This window comes from Falco rusticolus, chromosome 6 (assembly GCF_015220075.1).
Source record: "Falco rusticolus isolate bFalRus1 chromosome 6, bFalRus1.pri, whole genome shotgun sequence".
NCBI lineage: Eukaryota > Metazoa > Chordata > Aves > Falconiformes > Falconidae > Falco > Falco rusticolus.
In genome coordinates this window covers 71,795,999-71,817,426 of record NC_051192.1, presented here as the reverse complement: position 1 = coordinate 71,817,426, position 21,428 = coordinate 71,795,999, and the positions used below count along the sequence as shown (strand labels likewise).

Sequence of the window (21,428 nt, the reverse complement as noted above, 5' to 3'; positions counted from 1 at the left end):
TTCCAGGAGATGAGTTTTCCCAAGTTGTCTACACTGATTAACTTTCATGCGTGAAATCATGTTTTGTTACCTTGCAGTCCTCTGACACAGTGGATGTCAAGTCCTTAGTTTATCATGGCCAGGTCTACAAATTACTAATCCAGCCAAGCTACCTAAGAGTGAGTCTGATTTGTGAAACGCTACCAGATGTACCTTGGTGCATATGTTTCCACAGGGACAACTTACCGCCTACATTATCCTAGACTCTGGGTCATAAATCACCTCTGTCCAACAATTCCAGAAACACTGTTTCCAGCAGCGTAGTTTGATCTTTAACTCTTAAAAAACTCGGTGCTAACAGCAGAAATCAGCACTCCCAGAAGCCTAGAGGGGAAAGCAGTAACTTCTCCAGGAAGCAAGCAAACCAAACATTTGTATGCAGAGTTCTGTTTCATTAGAAAGTATGAACAAATTATTTTGGGTTGGATGTTAACAGAAAACAAAATGTGGGCAGCTTGTGCTTCTACAGCAGTACCAACAGTCTGCTGCTGCTGCGCTTAGCACAGATGCCGGGGTTCTCTGCGACACCTCTGCAGGGCTGACATGTGGCACATGCTGCAGAGCTGGGCTCTCTGGAGCAGCAGCTGGAGGCCAACAGATGCCCTGGAACATGCATAGCAGCATGGATACCTCTGCATAGGTAACTGAGCCCCGCTGCAAGCTTTCACTGGACAGAACCTCCCGAAATGTAAGAGGGGGACAGAGGGAAATAAGAAAGAAAAGAGCCTGAACCAGAAGGTGGAGGCTATGGGATGTGCTATCCGTGAGAAGTCCCCTTCTGTGAAGCCTAGCTCTCCCCGTGTACTGTACAGGGCACAGAGTGTTCCATTGGGGAACTTCCTAAAAGACAAGACATTGCAGTGGTGACTGTTTTGATGTCTTGTCCTTCTCTGGTTCTAGCTTTAAATAAATGATCAAGCTTATTTTATTGTCAAACGGGGAACACATTGATCTAACAGGTACCAGTGGTGGAGCCAAATGGGATGAGGATCATTTTCAGCTACATAGCAGCAAAGTCAGTCTACAGGAAGAACCTGAAGGAGAGAGCCCCCACGTACTGTAACAACTAAATTTTTTGTTTGATAGACATAAGTTCATACAATCTCCCTGTATAATACCAGAAGAGTATGCCAGCTCACAGTTACATAGCTCAGGATGATTCAGCAGATTTTAATATAGGACATTAACCTTGCCAGTAGATAATGTCTGCAACAGTATTAACCAGCTAGATTAGACAGGCAGGATAGTGCATGAGAGTTCATGCTGTATTGGCTCTGTGAAGTCAACAGAGTTATCAGAAGAAAGCAGTCAGGAGTACAGAGAGCAGTTTGCTTTCTGATGCCACTCTTCATTCATTGTCTCCTACAGTTGTCCTTGGCATGCATTTTCACTAGGTCAAATTTAGGGAAAAAGTTTTGGCAGAAACAGAAAAAAAGCTTCTATGTTCGTGAATGAAATTCAGCAGAAAAAATGTCCTAAAGTATTATCCCCCATCATTAAGGAAAGGAAGGAAACCTATGAAGGACTCAAACTGAATTAGTTGGTGTGACTTATGTAAAGTTTCAGTCCTTGAAAAAAAAGTAAAGTTAAAACCCATAAAATATTACAATAAAATTTTGATTGCCATCACAGCATGTTTTTAAATCATGGGAGCTTTTCAGCTGTTCAGATTATTTTTAACTGGTAGGTTGCCAAACAATGAAAATAGGAAGCATACAATTTTCTGCTGTCAGAGATGTCCCAATGATCATGACCTCTTGTGAACCTTACATTTGTACATAGTAATCATTAGTCAGGGATTTATTTTCTGTAGGTGAGAAGGGACTAAACAGACCTAACTGATTTTATTTGTTTAAGAAATAGGAGTTTCCCATCAGCAGAGGGCTGTTTGCACTCCTCTTTGTAGGAGGGACTACAGACCTATATAATCTCAAGGCACAGCTACTGTGAGCTTAGAGTGATTTACACCGTGCAGAAGGTAAGCTTTTTGCGGTTTGGACATGCATAGGGAATTAGTTACTTGAAACTAAGTGAACAGGTTTTATGGATTAAATACTTGTATGTACTTTCTTTACTAACATGGTTATGTGCGTCAAATGTTGAATTATTAATCAACGGCTTTCTAGGTGTACAAATTTAAGAAAAAGCAATGTAGATCTCAGAAATGTGGGGTGCTTCCTCTCACTCCCTTATTCCTACTGTAGAGAAGATGACATGTTATTTACAAAGGCAGTAATATAGTGGGTTTTTAGTAATTTTATTTTTGCTGCTCTTAATGCTTCAGCTTTATTGTTGACATGGTGTTAATAACTGTGAAGCTAGTAGAAACCAGGCACTGTCTACATGTTTGCTGCTGATGTCAGTGCATTGGTTCTTAATAGGGTGGTTGTCAGTCTGGCTAGAAAATATTGTTGCTTTAAATTCTGGCAGAGTTGGAACTGGACCAAGCAGGTATTGCACTTTGGCTCTGCCTGTGATAAAGGCAAATCTAATGTTACCAGAGATTAATTAAGTTCCACATCTTCAGGTGCTTCCCTAAAGATAAGAGAGAAGTGTCGTAAATGAGATTGAACGTTTACAAAGGGAAAAAAAGATCTTTCCTGTCACTTTATTATGGAGAAGCTGCTGAAGAAAGCACAGCAATTGCTGAGCTTATATTGTACATCTGATTAAATAGTAAACTGTATCCTGAGATAATGCCAAAGTAAACAGAACAGTGTGTCTCCCACAACCTTCTTTTTGGTCAGAGCAGAACACTTTGGGATGCAAATGGGTTTTGATTTGCTCGTTCTCCAACATGGGCCAATTGGTCTCAGTACAGAGTTCTGTTTAACTAACCTGCACATATAAAAGACATTTTAAGGCAAAATGACACAATGTACTCTCTCAATATAGTTTAACTGTTACCTTCTCTATGAATCTGATGAGAGTCTTGGACCATAAATCATTGGTTTCAAGCAAGACAACTTTGAACAATACTTGAGAACCAGTTAGAGACTCAAAATCAGTATTCTGAATCTTAATTTTGCAAAACTTGCTTCTTTATTCCAGAGAGCAGGCACGTGGGAATATGTCTGGGAAGCCCAAGCTGCACTACTTCAATGGACGAGGCCGAATGGAATCAATACGGTGGCTACTAGGAGCAGCTGGGGTTGAGGTTTGCCTCTGTTTTTTATACTAAAAGCATGTGACAAATACATATTTTTACTGTTCCTTATAAAAAAGGTGACAGACTAGCAGCTGCAAGCTCTGCATTTAGTGCATTGCTGACCAAGCCAACAATGACCACTAGCTTACCCTAAGCAGCGGGGCAAGTTCCTGTTTCACTTCCCAGTATCATGTGCCAAGCCTACTGGTAGCACTACAAACTCCTCCCCCCCCCCCCCCCCCCCCCCCCCCCCCCCCCGTAGCTAGTGAAAGACAAAAAATTAAACTACAGCAGCAGAAACTGGCTTCATATTTTCTGATCACAGGGGTTGAGCACTTTCAATTCTGAAGACCTTCAGTTAAATTCCAATGTCCAAAACAGCAAAAAATTATGCCTACTACAATGTAGCTTACTCCTGAAGGTACTGTATGCTACTGGCCAGCCCTGACAACAGAAGTGGCGTGGTCATTGTTTGCTCAGCGGACAGGGTTTTGTGCCTTTCAGTCACCTCAGCTTGCCTATGCAAAAACATGAATCACATGTGAGAGGGAGGAGGAGAGGATTCAACAGAGGCAAAATACATTTTTAAAGATGTCACTTCCAAATCTGATTTATTTTTTTAAAAATAAAGTTCTCCAAAATACAGCTTTTTGTGCTCTCATTGTCTCATGCAAAGCTAAAACATGTGGTGACAACGCAACTTTTCTTCTGTATTTCCTGCAGTTTGAAGAATGTTTTCTGGAAACAAAGGATGATCTGATAAAGTTACAGAAGGGTAAGTTTCCTTCGCTTTTTAATAATTAGTTGATAATAGTAATGATAATGATAATCATAATTAGAAGAAGAATTGTTTGTCTTAGAATACCTAAGAAGTCTTACGTCTCTTAAAAAGAAAATCTAGACTGGATTGTACATGAGGTATCACAGATGCACTCATCAGCGTGTTAGATGGTATCATCCACCCAGTTGCTTCAGTCTTCATTGAATCACGGAAGGGTTGATGTCAAAAGGGACCTCTTGAGATCATCTGCTCCACCCCCCTTCTTCAAGCAAGGCCACCTAGAGCCAGTTGCCCAGGACAGTGTCCAGCTGGGTTTTGAATATCTCCAAGGTTGGAGATTCCACAGCCTCTCTGGGCAATCCATGCCAGTGTTCAGTAATTCTCTCAGTAAAAAGCCTTTCCTTAAGTTCACATGATTTACTGTCCTTTGTTTCAGTCTGTGCCCATTGCCTCCTGCCCTATGACAATACAGGTTTTTGTCATCAGATCATCTTGAAATTCAGTAGCATTTTAGCCTACAAAGTTGTTGCTTTATAATCCATATGAAATCAGAGTTTCAGATTTCTGATGCCTTCCTGTTTCCCAAGGCAACTATTCACCTTTCTATGTTTAGCTTCCATCTTTGTGAACATGATATTCACATTTCCTACAAACCTAATTACGCATGTGCTCTTCTAGTTCACTTGGCTTTTCAAAGAACTCTGAGCTAGGGTTGGCATTTGCAGTCCTGCTCTCCTTTAGGAACAATAACTTGATCCCCCTGCCACCTTTCAAAAAGCATTTTGAGATGCGAGCGTAAACGAAAATGTGCCTTTAATAGCAGACAAGTTTCTCTGCGTGATTGCCTTACAGTGGATACAAAGGCAGACGTAGCTGATCAGTTATCTGAGTTGAGAAATATGATTCCATAAAGCAAATACTCTGACTTGTTTCTCCGATCAGTTCCTGGAGGTATTTTGACTTCTTCCTTGCTGGAATAAAACTCCTGCAGATCAGTAAGGGATTTACACGGCTACAGTCTCAGACCAAGTGGTATTTGGCTCTTGCAGGAAACTCATGAAACCCACCCATTATCTCCTGCTTCATGCCTGTAAAGATGTATGCCTTTGTATAAAGTCAATATAGTAGTCACAAAGTTATTATATGCATGTATGCTCACATTATAAGTTGGCAAGCCCTTAAATAGTCTAGATTTCTGTAATACTTGCCAAAGCATGACAGAAACGGGCTGGGTCAGATCCTTCAGTCCTTCTCATCTGTACTAACCTCCATGAGAATCATCGGAGTTAGGGCCATGCAGCACAGGACTTGTCTTTTTCAGTGTATGACTGCTGAAAGTCCTGCATTTGGGTGCTTCCTCAGATCTGAAGAAAATTCAAGAAGCTAAGTGCTATAATATTATCAACAAGTCATTAAGAAATGGTTCTTGTTTTCATGGTACTTTGCCGTGAGAATGAGGAAGACTGCCACCTAAAGGGTTGTCAAGCATTGGAGCAGGCTGCCCAGGGAATTGGTTGAGTCACCACCCCTGGAAGCATGTAGACATAGTGCTCAGGGACATGGTTTAGTGGTGGACTTGGCTGTGTTTGCAGTTGGACTCGATGATCTTCATGGTCTTTTCCAACCTAAATGATTCAATGATTCTAAATAAAAAATAATATGTGTGGCTACTTTGCCAAACACCCACCAATGGTTCTCATTCAGAGACTGAATGTCTCTTTGTCTTGTCCCCTTTTCCCTAGACGGATCCCTGCTGTTTCAGCAAGTGCCAATGGTGGAGATCGATGGAATGAAGATGGCACAGAGCAGAGCCATTGGCAACTACATAGCAGCGAAGTACAACCTCTATGGGAAGGACCTGAAGGAGAGAGCCCTGTACTGTAACAGTACCATCTTTGTTTGTTAGACTGCAGTTCACACTACCTCTCCGTGTAACACAAGAATGCTCCAGCTCACAGATTCAGCGTGATACAGCAGCTTTTCATGCAGCACGTGTGGACCATGGCTGTGGGTTATATCTATAACAGGAATAACCAACTAGATTAGATAGGCATCATGGCGCAAGGGAGTTCATGAAGATCAAAGGTCAATACAGTTATCAGAAGAAAGTAGTCAGGAGCACAGAGGGCAGACTGTCTTACTGATGCTGCTTTTCATTTTCTCCTGCAGTTGTCAGCAGCAGGCATTTTCACCACATCAAAGATGGAAAGAAAATATTTCTCTCATTTAACCAAGAATTAGAATTAATAACTGGTTATTAAAGGACAGGGCTCTTAGGGCACATGTTTTGACCTGAAATATTTTTAAATTCTTCAAGTTAATTAGTACTAGTAAATACGTCAAGATATTTGTTAGGAATTGTATAGATCCACTGTTTAATTTACCACACCTGACCAGATTTTTAACACAAGTTTGGATGGTACACATGCCAATTTTGTACTCAGGTTCAGAAAAACTTAATACAAAGAAGTATCATCCCTCCTTAGTGAAAAATGGAAGGGGCACAGTCTTTTAGTTTTTGGCTAGGCACTTGGCACTTGTCTTTCACCCTGCTCCCCCCTGAAGCTGCTGCACTCTGGGGGGCACAGCTCCAAGCTATGCATGCTGGATAGAAGAGGCAGAGAGTTCCCAACATCTCAGTGGGGTTGTGCAGGTAGCTAACATGCTATTCAGACCTACTGTGTTTGACTTTTCCAGCTGTATCTGTTCTTTTCAGAATTGATATGTATGTGGAAGCAATAATAGATCTGAACGAGTTGCTCATGACCCATCCTTTCCAACCGGCAGATAAAAAGGAGCAACATTTTGCTACTATTGTGGACAAGGCCACAAACAGATACTTCCCGGTCTATGAGAAGGTATGTGGCAAAGATGCAGTAACTTAATTAATATTGTTTTCCTGAAACTCCATCCTGGCTCTACACAAAAACATTTTATTGAGCAAAATGGAGAAGAAAAGTTACGACTTCGATACAAATGTTATGGTTTTGGTGTTGCTAGGATGAGGATGGGGACAGGACATTACAGAGGGGACAGAAGACACTACAAATCTGGGAGAGATGCAGTGCTGCAAAAACCCAGGACACACCGAGCTCCCCAAATGTCCATGTTCTAGCCTGTATGTTGTTTCAGACAAAAGACACTATAGCATCAGCTTTTATATAAAGTTTCCTCACAAATGCACAACCCCCTCTACCATCCATGCTATGTAAAAGCATTTCAGCTCCTTCTGGAACAAGAGAGGATGGATTAGCTGGGTGTCAGGACTGGAGAGCTCTCAATGCACATTCCCAAAGTTGAAGAGGAAAGCCGGTGAGAAGTAAAGGAGAAAGAGTCCAAGATACTCTTAATATGCCCTGGGCTGAAGAGCCTTAAGCCTCTTGTAAATTTTGTATAGGCATTTGCAGTGGTGGCTGTATCCCGTAAAGTTCAGCCTTCAACACAACAGCACTGACTACATGAGCTAGAGAAATGAAGGCAAGAGGAGTACAACTGAGCTGCCAGAAAGAAATGCAGAAGAGAAAGGACTGATGAATTATGCCTAGGATGACAGTGTGGTCAGATAATTTGTTTGTACTACAGATACTCTTACTGCATTTCCTTCTTTCAAGGACAACTCCATGCAGTGTATGACCTTGCTTTGAAGATATCATGTTAAGTCACGCAGAGAAAAAAAAAATCACATCTGCTTCTGGTTCTGTTTTTAGGTTTTGAAAGACCATGGACAAGACTTTCTTGTTGGCAACCGGTTTAGCAGGGCAGATGTGCAATTACTTGAAACCATTTTAATGGCAGAAGAGTGCAAGCCTGATATACTTGCCAAATTTCCTCTCTTGCAGGTAATAGAATGGACAGTTTTAATGGACAATGAATCAAAGCAGGACCCCTGATTTACACTGGCTGAGAAATACAGGAGAGTGGGAGGGTGAGGAAAGAAGTGAAAAACAAAATCAAACTCAAATGTCCTAAATAGTTTTAGCTGGCCTTGAATACTAATGGTTATTGCTGCCTTCTGTCACTATAGCCACAAAAGCATAATAGGATGGAGTATAAAGATTCTTCTGCAGGATTAACCCATAACATTACTTAAAGAGCATAGATAACATCTAAATGCCTGACAGTTACCATGGTTCTTAACAGCACAGTGCTATTTTGTTTTTGTTTTGTAGAGTTTTAAAGCAAGAATAAGCAATATCCCCACAATAAAGAAATTCCTCCAGCCTGGCAGCCAGAGGAAACCACCACTACAAGAAAAAGACGTACCAAAACTGATGAAAATTTTCCACTGAGCAGCAACCTAAACCCACAGAAACTCTATTTCATTGTCTTGGTGTTTGCTGATAGTGACAAAGTGAAATTAATGAAAATAGTAAAAAGGTTTTTGATCTCTCTCTCCTTAGCTACAGGACTGGTTTTAGCCTATTGCAAACATCTCCAAGGTGAGCATACCAGCAAATGAAATAGTTCACTGAATTAGGGGGTACACTGGACAACACAGTATGTCTTAAATTACTTAAGAGAACATCTAAAATAAAGTCTTACTATTGACACTCAAAACCAGTTTGTTCAATGGCTTCTTGCTGCTACATACCTAAGGGCTCTCTGGTTCTGTCTTTCCAGCATTCCCAAGAGTTGCTGGAAAATGAAGAGAGCTTAGCCCAAACAGCAGTCAATATATCTGTTCTGGGAAACGCCAGGAAAAGCCTGCAGGTTGTGGTTTGATGGGGGTGGTGGGTTTGGATTCAGCTTTCCTCCAAAATTAACTTGGGAGTATGCTGGGATCAGAGATCCTACCGCACCTCTGTTTTGTTGTTAAAACTCCGGTACCATGGCTTCGCCAGTATTTCCTTTAACAAAAGGTCTACTGTAGCAGTAAGAGCACTTTACAGGCTCAGCTGAGGTCACCAACTGTAAAGTTGAAAATTAATTGTTTGAGGAAGGAGTCATCACATTGGAGCCATGCACTAGTGGACCTTGAAACGTTGGACCTCATGTTGACTTACATTATATCAAACTTAAGTTAAATATAAGTTGTACCTAAGTTGAACAGTATAATCACTCAGGTCAAGCTCTACTACTGATAGCCTAGCAAGGCAGTTGAACACGTAAATGTGTATGTTAATTAAACACCAAATCAACCAAGTATGTAAATGCAACAGCCAGTGCCCTAAAACCAACCAATGCTCTAGTGCTGGAAGTTTTAAGCTGGGCAGAGTCAGGGCACTAAAACTCTTGCTAACACAGATAGTTCCGTTGTAAGAGCTGTCGTGCAGCTGGAACCAGTTTTTAGCATCAAGAAAGGAAAAACCACAATGTTTTTCCGCAGCAGAGTGTACATTTGGAGCTGTTTCAAGAGCCGCGTCCCTCCCACCCCACTGAGGCACTCCCGCAGCCCCTGCAGCTGACGAGCGCTGTCAGAAACCTGGGCTGCAAACCCTGGCCGCGGCTGCCGACCCCCCGCCACGGGAGCCCCCCGGGCGGCTGCCGACCCCCGCCTTCAGCCACGCAGGGCCAGAGCCCCCGCACACCGGCGGCCCGGCACCTCGCCCGGGGGCCGCGGGCCCCGCCTCTCGCCCCCTCCCGCCGCCGCCGGGCCTGAGGCGGGGCGGGGGCAGCCCGTCAGCCCGCCCCGGCCGCTGAGGGGAGGAGCGGCCCCGTCGCGGCGGGCCGGGAGGCGGGGGCAGTCGGCGCGGAGCTGGCCGGGTCGGGGCACCAGTTGGCGGTGCGGCGGGTACTGGCGGCGGCGGCCCGGGGGGCTGCGGCGGCGGTCGGCGGCCCCGCAGGCGTGCGGGGTGGGGTAGGGCGAGGGGCGGCCCGGCGCGGGGTGTGAGTTTGGCCGCGGGGCGCAGGGGCTGTCAGCGGCTCCCGGGCAGAGCTCCGGCCCGCCGGCCGCGGGGCTCTGTGCCACCCCTTGCGGCCCTCTCTGCCGCCCGGCGCCGGTCGCTCGGCGCGCTACCCGCCGCGGCTAGGTGCGGGGAGGGCAGGGCAGCCGGCCCCGGGAAGGAGCCCCCTGCGGGGCTAGGGGCGGCCAGCCGCGGCCGCTGCCGGGAGGGCGGTGGGCCAGGTGCGTGACAGCCGGTGTTGGCTCCAGGGATAGCCCGAGCGCCCGGCCGCTGCCGGGGGTGTTCGGCCGGCGTTACCCAGCCCGCTGCCTTGCGGGGGACCCGTCCGCGCCGGGTGGGAGCGCAGGGAGGGAGCGTGTGTCTGGCTCTGCGTGCGGTCAGCAGGGAACCCGAGGAGGAATTGCTGTTTGGAGTTAAAGTTTTAAAATCTCTTGGGGTAATTTGCCTTTCACCTTGTTCAAACGCTCCTCCTGGCTCGGGTGGTGGAAGAACGGTTTATGCATCAGGACTTGGCCGGGGTCCCAGCGGCAGCCACGCCACGGGCTGGCCAGCAGTAACGGCCTTAAGGTGGCCTGGGGCCGGGCCGGGCCGTGCGGCGCAGGCCTGTGTGTAAGGGCGTTCTGCTCGGGCCGCCCTGTTGGGCTGTGTTGGAGGAACAGCGCGGTGCAGGGAACTGCTTTGGGGTCCGCGTTCAGCTGAGAAGAAGGATTAAGATCTTGCATCAGGATACGAGCTTGCTGTTAAATTCACTTGCTTGTTTCTCACTGTGAGGACAGTGCTGAGGTCTGAGGAAGGTCTGATGCCCTAGAACATCAAGGAAGTTTGTGATTTATTTTCAGGTCTGTTACTGCTATTCAAGAAAGATAATTTACCAATTTTGTTACTCTTTAATGGCTCACTGCTTTACCAAGGGCTATTCATCGCAGAGCAGCAGCAGAGTTACCCAAGTACTTTGCAACCTATATAAGCATTCAGCTGAAACCCCCAAGTCAGTCCTTAAGCGCAGTTCCAGGAAAATGTGAGCTTTTTCTTACTTGCGCAAAAATCCTCAACCCTTGGCCAGTCCCTGTAAGGAACTGTGATGAACAAGTACAGGTTGTGTTGGTACCTGGAATTTTTTCCACGGACGCTTGCTCTGCTCCTCAGCTTTCCCGGCTGTTTGGAGTGGGGCACTGAGCTGATGCTAGCAAGCAGGGCTCTGGCTGGGCTGGTTTTTATCAGCTCTGCCTCTCATTTGGGGAGAGGTCAGGGAGGTTTGTTCTTTCTGCTCAACGCTACCCTGTCCTTGTAGTGTGTTTCCCAGCTTTGATCCTACGTGCTAGAGGTGTGCTTGTCCATTCTGTGAGCACGGCCCAAGCACAGTTCTTTGGTGGAACTATCGTCTACTTGCTGAGTGCCAGGGAATTAAGTATTTTTGAAGTACGGAAGGTTGAGAGCTCTTTCACTTGGTATAAAGCAGCTCACGCTTATGGGAACTAGGTCGTGGAGCACAGGTCATGGCCTTCTGTGTGTAGGGCCTGGTAAGGTAGATAAGGCATTTCTCTAAATGCCTTCTTTATGCGCCCTTTTGCTATTCAGGTATTAGGAATCTAGCTCAGCATCCAGCAGCTCTGGACTAGATGCCAACTCTAAACTGTCAAGATATAATAAAGTCTTTATTATCAAGCATATATTTATGTATAATGAGAACTTTGTTGCAAAAGACTGAGGTGTCTGGGGATATAGGCATTGTCAGGCCTAGGTGGAATCTGAGTAGCGGTTTTGAAGACCTGTATATTAGACTGGGGCTCCAGGTTTCTTCTGTGAGTCCAGCCCGTAGTACAGCAGTGGCTGCCTATTGAAAATACCACCCAACACAAAGGACTTCAGTGGAGAAGGCCAGGGATATAGTCTCCTCTCTCACTGTTGTACTTTCTGTTTGTGCCTCTTCATTGATGCCGTTGGGATTATGGCCAAAGTTTCCGCTTTGTGACTCAATTACATACCGTGAAGTCTGTGCAAGAATAAATAAGCCTGCCTGTAAACAGATAAAACCTTAGCTTAATGGTGAGGCACTCTTGTTAGTCTGTGACTCTGTCGTCTTATTAAATCTGCTTCGTTCTTCTGGGATCCATTAGTGATGAGGACAGTGTTAGCTTTGTTTTCAGCACCAAGCAAGCTCACATCAGCTGCTGAGTTCATACATGCTGAGTTCAAGTGCATGTGACTACACTTGTTAGTGAAATTTGAAAGGATTAAGTGTTTCATCCCAGTGCCATGATTCGATGGGCTGACTTCAGTCCCCTGCTGCTGGGGACATTGACCAGGCAGTATCTGCCCAACAGAGGTCATGGGCTCGTTTGTTTGGGTCTGATTTTAAAGTTGAATTTTCAGGGCAAATAGGATATAAAGCCCTGTTACAGTTTAACTGTTGGTTGTAAAATTGGAGTGGGTTTTAAGTCGGTCCACATTCTCTACAATGGATGTATTGTGATTTGGTTAATGGTCAAAACAGAACTAGCTAAATATGGAAGTCAGCAGGCCTGGTGAAATACATGCTGGAATATATATTGCTGTTATAAGCTTGTGTTTGTAAAGTTACAGTACCATGGGGCTCTGAAATGTCATAATGAGACAGGTGAAAATAGTGCTGCTGTCTCTGGGTTGATGTTCTTATGAAGCAATTCATTCGACATAAATGTTTTCAAGTCTGGTATGACACGGATGCTGTCACAAAACCCAATGCCAACTAAAGAGGTTGCATCACTACAGGGTTAAAAATGTATTTATTCAGGAATACCATACAGTGCTGCTTTGGATATAAAACTCTTGTGAGCTCTTAAAGCTATGTTAATATTTTAAAAGATATGTATAGGATTTAGTAGATGCTTTTTACATTCTGTCATGATTCGTTTTTGAATTGCTGCATATGCTGGTAGTGTGTACTTCTTGGTTATTTCCACTGATCCACAGGAAACTTGGTTGCATCAAACCCAAGTATCTAGGCTTTGACTGCACTTCTGCTTTCACATTCATCTAACTGTAGTAATTTGGATGGGAACATTTTAAATGCTAAGTTAAATGATGCTTCCTATAAGATCATAATCTTGAATTTATCAGGAAACAAGAACTCTGAAATCATGGCAGGGAAACCCAAGCTGCACTACACCAATGGAAGGGGGAAGATGGAGTCAATCCGATGGCTGTTAGCAGCAGCCGGGGTTGAGGTTTGTACTTTTTTATAAAGTGATCAGATTAATCTGTGATTAAAATAGGTAATCTTTGGAAAGGTTTCCCAGTTGCGTCTATGCTTAGAGATACGCATAACATTGCATATTATGATGCAGAATGCTTAGCTTCAGTGATACACTCTCCTGTGTTGTGTTTAATGTGTGCCTTGGGCAATGGCTGCACAGTAGAAGGATTTTAACATGCAAAGAGAATTGAACATTTTTTAAACATACTTTAAGCTGAGATCAAAAATTGTTGCTACAGACCAAACCTGTGTATCTCTGACTTTTTCTGAACACTCATTACTTCCCTGTGCCTCATGATTGTTCTTTACTGCAAGACCATGGTACCACATGAAACACTTTAGAATGTTATCTCCAAACAAGGTGCTTTTCATTCTTTGGGTCAGGATCTCAGTGGTACAAATCAACAGAGCTGCCCTGAAGGCAGTAGGGGAGCTATCTAGATTCACAGGTGAAAACCATCCTGTCTTTAATCTTAATTTCTACATTCATTTTTTGTTTGATTATAGTGCTTTGAAACTATTTTCTCAAACTATTTAGACTTCATTGGAAATAAAAGGCTTTTTTAATAGTGCTTACTTGTGAATGTTGCTGACAGAGAAGCTGCAGAGCACGAGTGCTGAGGAAACAAAGATCTTGCTGTCATTTGAATGTCCTTCTCATTAAAAAATAAAAATGCCAGAGGGGGAAAGAGGGAGATAAATGCTGTCTGACAGAGGCATAAGATATTTTAAATTTCTCAATTATTTCATGTGGCATCAGCTGCTTTTAAGTGAATGATTTGGTGTCTGTTAATCGTTCATGCAGGCAAATAGACTGGTCTTTATAATGAGGGAAACTTACTATGAGGCTGGGGACACTGTAGTCCTGGGTTATTTGCTGTAGCAAAGAGATGAATAGGAGTAGGGGGTCAACACAATCATGAGAAGTATGGGGGATAGTGTGGAGACGTAGAGTCCAACTTCCATACTTCTTTCCACTTCTCAATTGCCTTTGGAGTGAAACAGTGTTGTTTTCTATTGTTGCCTTTCAGTTTGAGGAAGAATTCATAGAAACAAAGGAGGACCTAGAAAAATTACGCAATGGTGAGTTTGTAAACTGTACCCTAAACATAAATTCACACCAGTATAACAGAAGGACAACAGGTGATATTTTTGTAAGACCTCCAATACAATGTGACCTGTAAAGAAAAGATTTGAAACTCCCGCTTGCTTGTGAAAATGTCTTGGTGTGTTACCAGGTCTCTTTCTCATATTCAGTGTGCTATTGCAGCAGTCTGAGTAGTTTGCTCCTCTTTCTTCCCAAGATGGATCCCTGCTATTCCAGCAAGTGCCCATGGTGGAGATCGATGGGATGAAGATGGTGCAGACTAGAGCCATCCTCAGCTACATAGCAGCGAAGTACAACCTCTATGGAAAAGACCTGAAGGAGAGAGCCTGGTACGGTAACAGTGCATACTATCCTTACTAATACTCTTCCATGATTTTTAATATTTATGAGAAGAATATTACTGTGAAATAGCTGCCTGTAAGGGTGCATATACATCTGCCAGTGCTTTGACTCCTCAGATCCAGGGATTAGGTGAATGGTCCTTGTGATTGATGAATGACTGTTAATTGTCAACATAGTGAGAATGTTGTAGCAGAGACCATAAGTGCATTAAGTTCCTGGGCAACTGCAGGACCTTAAAACAATAATAAAGGCTAAGTATGCCCTTTTTCCCCTCTCTCTTTAAATGGGAAAGCAGTAGGGAAAAACTACAGCTACCTGCAAAAAATATGAAGTGTCTTTAAGTGTTCTAATTTCCTTTTTTCAAAATGAAAAGAATCTTTCACAGCTGATTTAAAAAAAGACATCCAGTGGCTTAATGCTACTGAAAGATAAACCACTATTTTCCTAATATCACTTTACTGTGTAAGCTGTGGATACTTTCTGTGCTCATAATTAAAGGGCTAATGCAAAAGCAAAATCCTTATTTACTCTTTTCTTTAAAAAGTCACCCAAAAGTTCAGTTAAGTCCTTAACTTAACTGACTGCCACTTACTGTAAAGGGTTTATTCTGTGATAATGGAGGGAAAACTGCAGAGACTGTGGGGATTATTATGGACTGGCATGTCTGAACTGACAGTTGGTAGCTGTGGGATCCTTTCATGATTAGACCTCAAAAATATTTTTTTTCCCTCTAGCATGGTTTGCATATGGGATCTTTCCTCCCATGGCATAGATGAATAGATTATCAATGGAAAACAGTGTGAACTCTGCTTCAGATACATTAGTTGCAGACTGTTTTTTATACCTTGCCTTGTTGCAGACACTGTAAGCCTGTTTATAAAGATAGGTACTTTGAAAAAAATCAAAGTGGAAGAACAAGTTGGAAACAAACTAGTGTCTTATGTTACATTCACTTGTAAGCATTTTACTCAGTGATCACTTCAGCATTGTATTTCAGGAAAATAACCAAAATGGAATGTTCAAACGGTAAATGTAAAATAGAAGTATTTGTTTCAGGATTGATATGTATGTGGAGGGAACAACAGACCTGATGGGAATGATCATGTATCTCCCTTTTCAACCAGCTGACACAAAAGAAAAGAATCTTGCCTTAATCACTGAACGAGCTTCAAGCAGGTACTTCCCTGTTTATGAAAAGGTAAGTGGTAAATCACCAGTAGTCCACAAAGACAGTAAAGTGGGGCAACTCTGGAACTTTATGATGGAGCCAGTATGCAGCAGTGTGAAGAGGGCCACAAAGTAGTTTCTGGGTGGTTTCAGTTCTGAGTATCTTTGATTCTTTTTAAGACTCCTCAAAGAGCAGATCCTACTTTTTAAACCTAGCTTAGTGACTGATAGCTTCTAGCATTTTGCATAAATGCACCATTTAAATGCGTGTGCCAGCCTTCAGAACTTGTTGCCTGAGAATGTAATATACTCTTGTCCTGGTTTTGGCTGGGATTATTTTCATCTTAGTAGCTGGTGCAGTGCTGTGTTTGGGGGTTGGTGTGAGAACAGTGTTGACAGCACATGGATGGTTTTGGTTGTTGCTTGGGAATGTTTATACTAAGTCAAGGACTTTTCAGTTTCTCAGGCCCTGCCAGCGAGAGGGCTGGAGGGGCATGGGGAATGGGGGGAGGGCACAGCCAGGACAGCTGATCCAAACTAGCCAGAGGGGTATGCCATGCCATAGAAAGTCATGCTGAGTATATAAACTGGGGGGAGTTGGCTGGGACCTTCCGATCACTGCTTGGGGACTGGCTGGGCATTGGTTGGTGAGTGATGAACAACTGTATTGTGCATCCCTTGGGTTTTTTTCCCTCTTCCCATTGGATTTAATTCCTCTCCCTTTTTCTCTCCTTTTCATTACAATTGCTGCTGATGTTGTTTATTATTTTTATTTTATTTCAGTTACTAAATTATTCTTACCTCAACTCTTTGAGTTTTACTTTTTTCCTGATTCTCCTCCCCATCCTGCTGGCAGGGGCAGGGAGTGAGTGAGCAAGCGGCTGCGTGGTACTTACTTGCTGGCTGGGGTTAAACCACGACAACTCTTGCGGTTCAAAGTTAAATATAATTGCGCTTTATAATTAAGGACCTGATTCTGCGGACTTTCTAAACCCCATTGCTTACATATTTTATACTTAGACTATTACTGTCTTTTTCTGAATTGCTATTTGGACATCCTTAGGTGTGCACAAAGAGGCTCTGCAAACAGGATGTATTTAGCTTAAAAGCATAAACCATTTATTTACTGGCTAGCATGCCTCAAAGAGTTAGCCTACAACGAGCTACGAGGTAAGGCATTGCCACCCCTGTAGAGCACATGAAGAGTCTTTCTTAGCTAGGCAGGAGCTGGTCTGGAGGGGACCAGTTGTTCTTTTCTTCTCCCTGGAACATAGGCTGGATGTTACTGAGTTGCCATTTTCTACCAGCTTGCTGTTTGTTCTGTTGTTTTGTTTTGGTTTTCCCTTTACGATTTTTTTTTTTTTTTGGTGTTAACATTTTCCTGTTCAAATTGAGCCAGCTGTGATCCTTATCTCACTAGTGTACTTCTGTTTGTAACTTTATCTTTTGTACTTTGTATGCTTGTACTATACAGACTTCCTCACAGTGCTTTTTCAGAGCGTGGCAGTTGTCTCAGAAGTCTCTGCCAAGGGTACAGAGCCGTGTTGTTTGAGAGCTGAGCCAGGTTTCTAGCTTGAATCCTTAGTTCACAGGCAGCTGAAGCCCATTCAGAAAGTACAGGTCTTGATGCAATTTCATGTGCCTCTATTAGTCTTAAACTGCAGAAGCGAAACCCACAGAGGCTGCCCTGTGAAAAAAAATTTGCACATGAACAACATAAGCCAGCACTCCTGTAATATGAGTTCATACGGATCCACTGCCATAGCAATGGAAGGCTGTGCTGAGAGACATTGATTGCACACATTAATCTTCCAGAGATTTGAAGATTATATTATATGAATATAACATAAATATTTATAAATAACCAAAAAAGCAAATTTATGTACATACATACTCTCTGAACCTGTGCCTAGGTGGCAGAAATTACTGTTACGTTTCAGTGTGTATACTCACTGCAGGGAAGTCTTCAAGATAACCCTTGTTTACTTACAGTGAAGACACAACTAAACTTTTCCGTGATTTTTAGCCTAATTGATTTTGTTAGAATGATGAACAATTTTCCTCCTGTACCAGCTGTTTAAGTTGACCATTGATTCGGTTTAGCAGGGTTTGTAGTCCATGTGTTACGCCAGCCTGACAGAAAATAGCACTAGCTGTGAGTGTTCACTTTAAACAGTCAGCAGCCAGGCAGAGCGGCAAAAGGGACTGTAGGGCACTGCAGGCTGTCTGGTTCTGATGCTCAGTTTGGGAGTTCCCATATGGCTTTGACAGATGAGCTGGGCTGGATGTTGTTAGAGCAGTATAAGAAATAACTACATGTAGTTATCATCTTTGTCTGTGTCAGAGTTTACTGCCTCTGTTACAGTGAAATTGGCAGGTGGACTGGAGAAGGAATCAGCTTCCAAAGTCATAGACTGTTGTCATACTTCTAGCGCACATTTGGTCGTTGTGTCTGTGCCTAAGCTACTCTAATGCTGCACTAAAACATTTCCTTCTCTTGCTCCTGCTCTAAGTGTCACAGTCTTCAAGAAAAAGGTAGGCTGGAGCGCTGGTAACTGCTCTGAAGCTGTGTTGCAACATTCAGCACAACTTGTTTGTTACAGCTCTTAGTAGCCTTGGAAGACTGTGATTCTTGCATCAGCAGTTTGCCATGAAAGAATCCTTCCATACAGGATGAAGGATGGAAAGGCTGTGTTCCTTCATTCCTGACCTATTTCAACTATAATCAGCAATCTCAAATTTGGCTGAAACATCTGGGAATTCACTTGACTTTTTTTACAAAAATCAAAGCATGCTACAGGTAAACTGTCCTTGCTACCTCTTCCAATTACTATATCCTCTCTATCCTGTTTCTTTTGTATGATTTAAGTATTTCTTATGATAGTGGACTTGCTACAGTTACCTGGTGCAGTAGGTTAGAGTGAGTGATAGGTCTGTGCACACTGAAACATGAGTTCTGGTTTGATTTTTTGTTGTGAGAATATCTATCACTTCCTGACTTTATAGGTTCTTGCATGGATTTGCTGTGCTGTGTGTTTTTGTAGAAATCTGTCTGTAATTAAATATCTAGATCAAATTGTTACATCCTATATGACTTCTGTTATTTGTTTGTATTTTGTAGGCCTTAAAAGACCATGGGCATGATTATCTTGTTGGCAACAAATTAAGCTGGGCAGACATACATCTGCTGGAAGCCATTTTAATGGCAGAAGAATGCAAGCCTGATATACTGTCTGCGTTCCCTCTGCTGCAGGTTGGTAATCATCTGATCTCAACATGGCATATAACATACAAATTTCACTGCCCAGTTTTAAAAGCTAGCTGATGGTTAAATCTTTTGAACCATTGTACTGTTACTGACAGTTCTCTGGTCCACTTCTGTGGGCTACAACCACCTGAAAACAGGTGCACTGCCTTGCTCCCAGAGCTGCTGGGGGCTCACCTTTCTCCAGCTCTGCTTTTCCCAGCTGTTCTCAGCTGGCAGGAATTCACTTACAGGACCAAACTGGTAGCGTTAGTAAACTGCTGCTTCTATGTCTTCAAACACACAGTGAGCATCAGGAGGGGAAGCCTGCAGCCTGCTGTGTCTGCAGCTCTTGTTATTCTCTTTTTGCTAGCAAAATTATATTTTGAAGAAATCATACACAAAACTTGTTAAATTTCTTATGTCTTGTCTTCCATTGTGCTTTGCACTGAAGTATTGCTGCTTTTGCCGCTTTTTTTGTCCAAATGTATCTTTTTTTGCTTTTTTTTCCTTTTTTCTTCCACTTTTTCTAGATGAACCTTAACTCTTCAATATTAAACTCTCCCATCCCCATCTGGGAAACCAAGCTAAACTTCATAGCACCAGCATTGCCAATCAGAATATTCACACCTGAATTTTCCAATTCAGTAGTATGTTGGGGTTTTGTGGTTTGTTTTTTTTTTTTTTTTTTTTTAAATGGAAAATGCTGAGGGCTGAGCTGGCTATAAGGAGCTGCTACCTTTCTCAGTTTAATAAATAGGAATGACAAGTAAATATCCAGGTCACCTGATTTTTAAGTTATAAAGGATGGAATTACAATTTCCTTACTGTCATTGGCTTTACTGCTGCCCCTTACAGGCTTTTAAAGGAAGAACAAGCAACATTCCAACAATCAAAAAATTCTTGCAGCCTGGCAGCCAGAGGAAGCCACCAGCAGATGAGAAGTTTATTGCCAATGTGAGGAAGATATTCAATATCTAATCATTTGGCTGCCGAAGATCATACAACTGTAGTTAGTATATTGCCAGAGCTGTGCCTTGTAAGTGTAAACTGCATACATGTATTCTGTAGCTTGCATGATAATTGTTGAAACATAATACACTTTTAAATTAGCGTAAAAGGCTGATTTGGACCTGTTGAGTCCAGAAAGTGATATTTCATGGAGCAGTTACATGAAATAAAATATGCTGATACTTTGTGTTTAATTACAGTACATGCCTGGTAGGGTAAAATGTTTCAGCTATAGCTTGCAGAGTACTGTAGAAAGCCCCCACCACTTCATAGAGTGCAGGAGAGAAGAGCCACTCCATAAAAATGGGGAAGTTATTTAAATTCAGGCCTAGATCTTTTTGTTTTCTCTCTAGGTGGTCTCCTCAATCAATGTTCACTGCCCCCCTGCTGTATTTCACTGCTGTCTCTGTACTTTCAGAGCAGCAGTTTAATAAATAAATAAATAAACCCTAAAACTCACAAGCCTGGTGAGTTTATGGCAAAAGTAAGAAACTTTTTTAATCACCACATGAATCTTTTGGAAGTGGTTTTGTTCACTGAAAGATCAAAGTACTTGTGTTTAATTAGCCTGATGGTGTTTCCATCTACTGAAAGCGCCTATTCCCTTGCTCTTCTTGCTGCTTGGCTAGATGGTAACAGTGAGGAAAATAACCACTTGACTGTTTGTTTTTTTTTTATAAGGTTTTACATTCTCCAGCCCCTTCCCAAGTAGTTGTCAAGAGAACTGCACTGGCTGTTTACCTTTTCATTAAAAGGGTTAGGTTTATCTCAACAGTGATTAAAGCATTCACTACTCTTTCAGATTCTTTACCCTAATTTCATGGGAACCATCACTGTTCCCTTTAAGAACAGTGCCATAAACTATTCTTTCTTTCAGTTAGGTGTTTTTCTCAGCAGGACTTGAACTGATTGGGCAGAGAAAACGGTCAGCCAGTGTATATACAGAATTGTTGCCTAGTAAAGTTAATTCTAACTTGAGCCACAGAACACATCTGAGAGGTACAAACTGAAAACACCCCAATTGCCTAGGCACTCCCCAGATGAGGTCCTAAAAGTCTTACATTAAAATTACCAAGGTAGCAGTATTTGCTATGTCCACTATAGTACTCCGCTGTCATTGAGCTTTACCTCTGCTCCAAACAAGTGCTGATTGCTGAACCATGACAGAAACTGGCACAGGACATCACTTTACATTTTGTGAGTCTTCAGGCCCACAGGGATATGTTGGACTTGCTAACAATGCTACTTGTTTGGGCAGCTCAGGAATTTCTGCAAAAGCGTCTGGATAACAGTTGGACTGGGAAGCTAGTCCCAGCCCCCCAACCAAGGGCTAATTCAGAGAATGCCCCAAAGGCTCAGCTCTGGATGTGCTCAAAAATAACATCTTGTTGCATTTAGGATACGGGGTAGCTGCAACTGCAGGATGGCTTCTGCATTTCAGTGCTAGCTTGCCTAAACTTTTCATTGGAGCTTAATCTATAAGGCAGGATTCACCTTGTCTGCAGTACAG

The 21,428-nt window shown here is 42.9% G+C and overlaps 2 protein-coding genes across 4 annotated transcripts; both read left to right on the top strand.

Annotated features, from left to right (window-relative positions):
* The first annotated feature begins 1,917 nt into the window (after positions 1–1,917).
* On the top strand, positions 1,918–8,525 carry LOC119150222 (glutathione S-transferase-like). Of its 2 annotated transcripts, XM_037392561.1 has the most exons (7): positions 1,922–2,017; positions 3,091–3,196; positions 3,911–3,962; positions 5,711–5,843; positions 6,685–6,826; positions 7,676–7,807; positions 8,138–8,525. In XM_037392561.1, the coding sequence occupies exons 2-7, from the start codon at positions 3,110–3,112 to the stop codon at positions 8,255–8,257; spliced, it is 666 nt and encodes a 221-aa protein (XP_037248458.1). In that variant the 5' UTR covers positions 1,922–2,017; positions 3,091–3,109; the 3' UTR covers positions 8,258–8,525. The 2 variants fall into 2 exon arrangements, with proteins under 2 accessions (XP_037248459.1, XP_037248458.1); XM_037392562.1 differs by lacking the exon at positions 7,676–7,807 and having other exon boundaries at positions 1,918–2,017.
* Positions 8,526–9,565: 1,040 nt separating this feature from the next.
* Positions 9,566–20,120, top strand: LOC119149698 (glutathione S-transferase). 2 transcript variants are annotated; one of them, XM_037391287.1, is made up of 7 exons: positions 9,566–9,690; positions 12,911–13,017; positions 14,078–14,129; positions 14,351–14,483; positions 15,553–15,694; positions 18,785–18,916; positions 19,766–20,120. In XM_037391287.1, the coding sequence occupies exons 2-7, from the start codon at positions 12,931–12,933 to the stop codon at positions 19,886–19,888; spliced, it is 669 nt and encodes a 222-aa protein (XP_037247184.1). In that variant the 5' UTR covers positions 9,566–9,690; positions 12,911–12,930; the 3' UTR covers positions 19,889–20,120. The 2 variants fall into 2 exon arrangements, with proteins under 2 accessions (XP_037247184.1, XP_037247183.1); XM_037391286.1 differs by having other exon boundaries at positions 9,577–9,699.
* Positions 20,121–21,428: the final 1,308 nt, after the last annotated feature.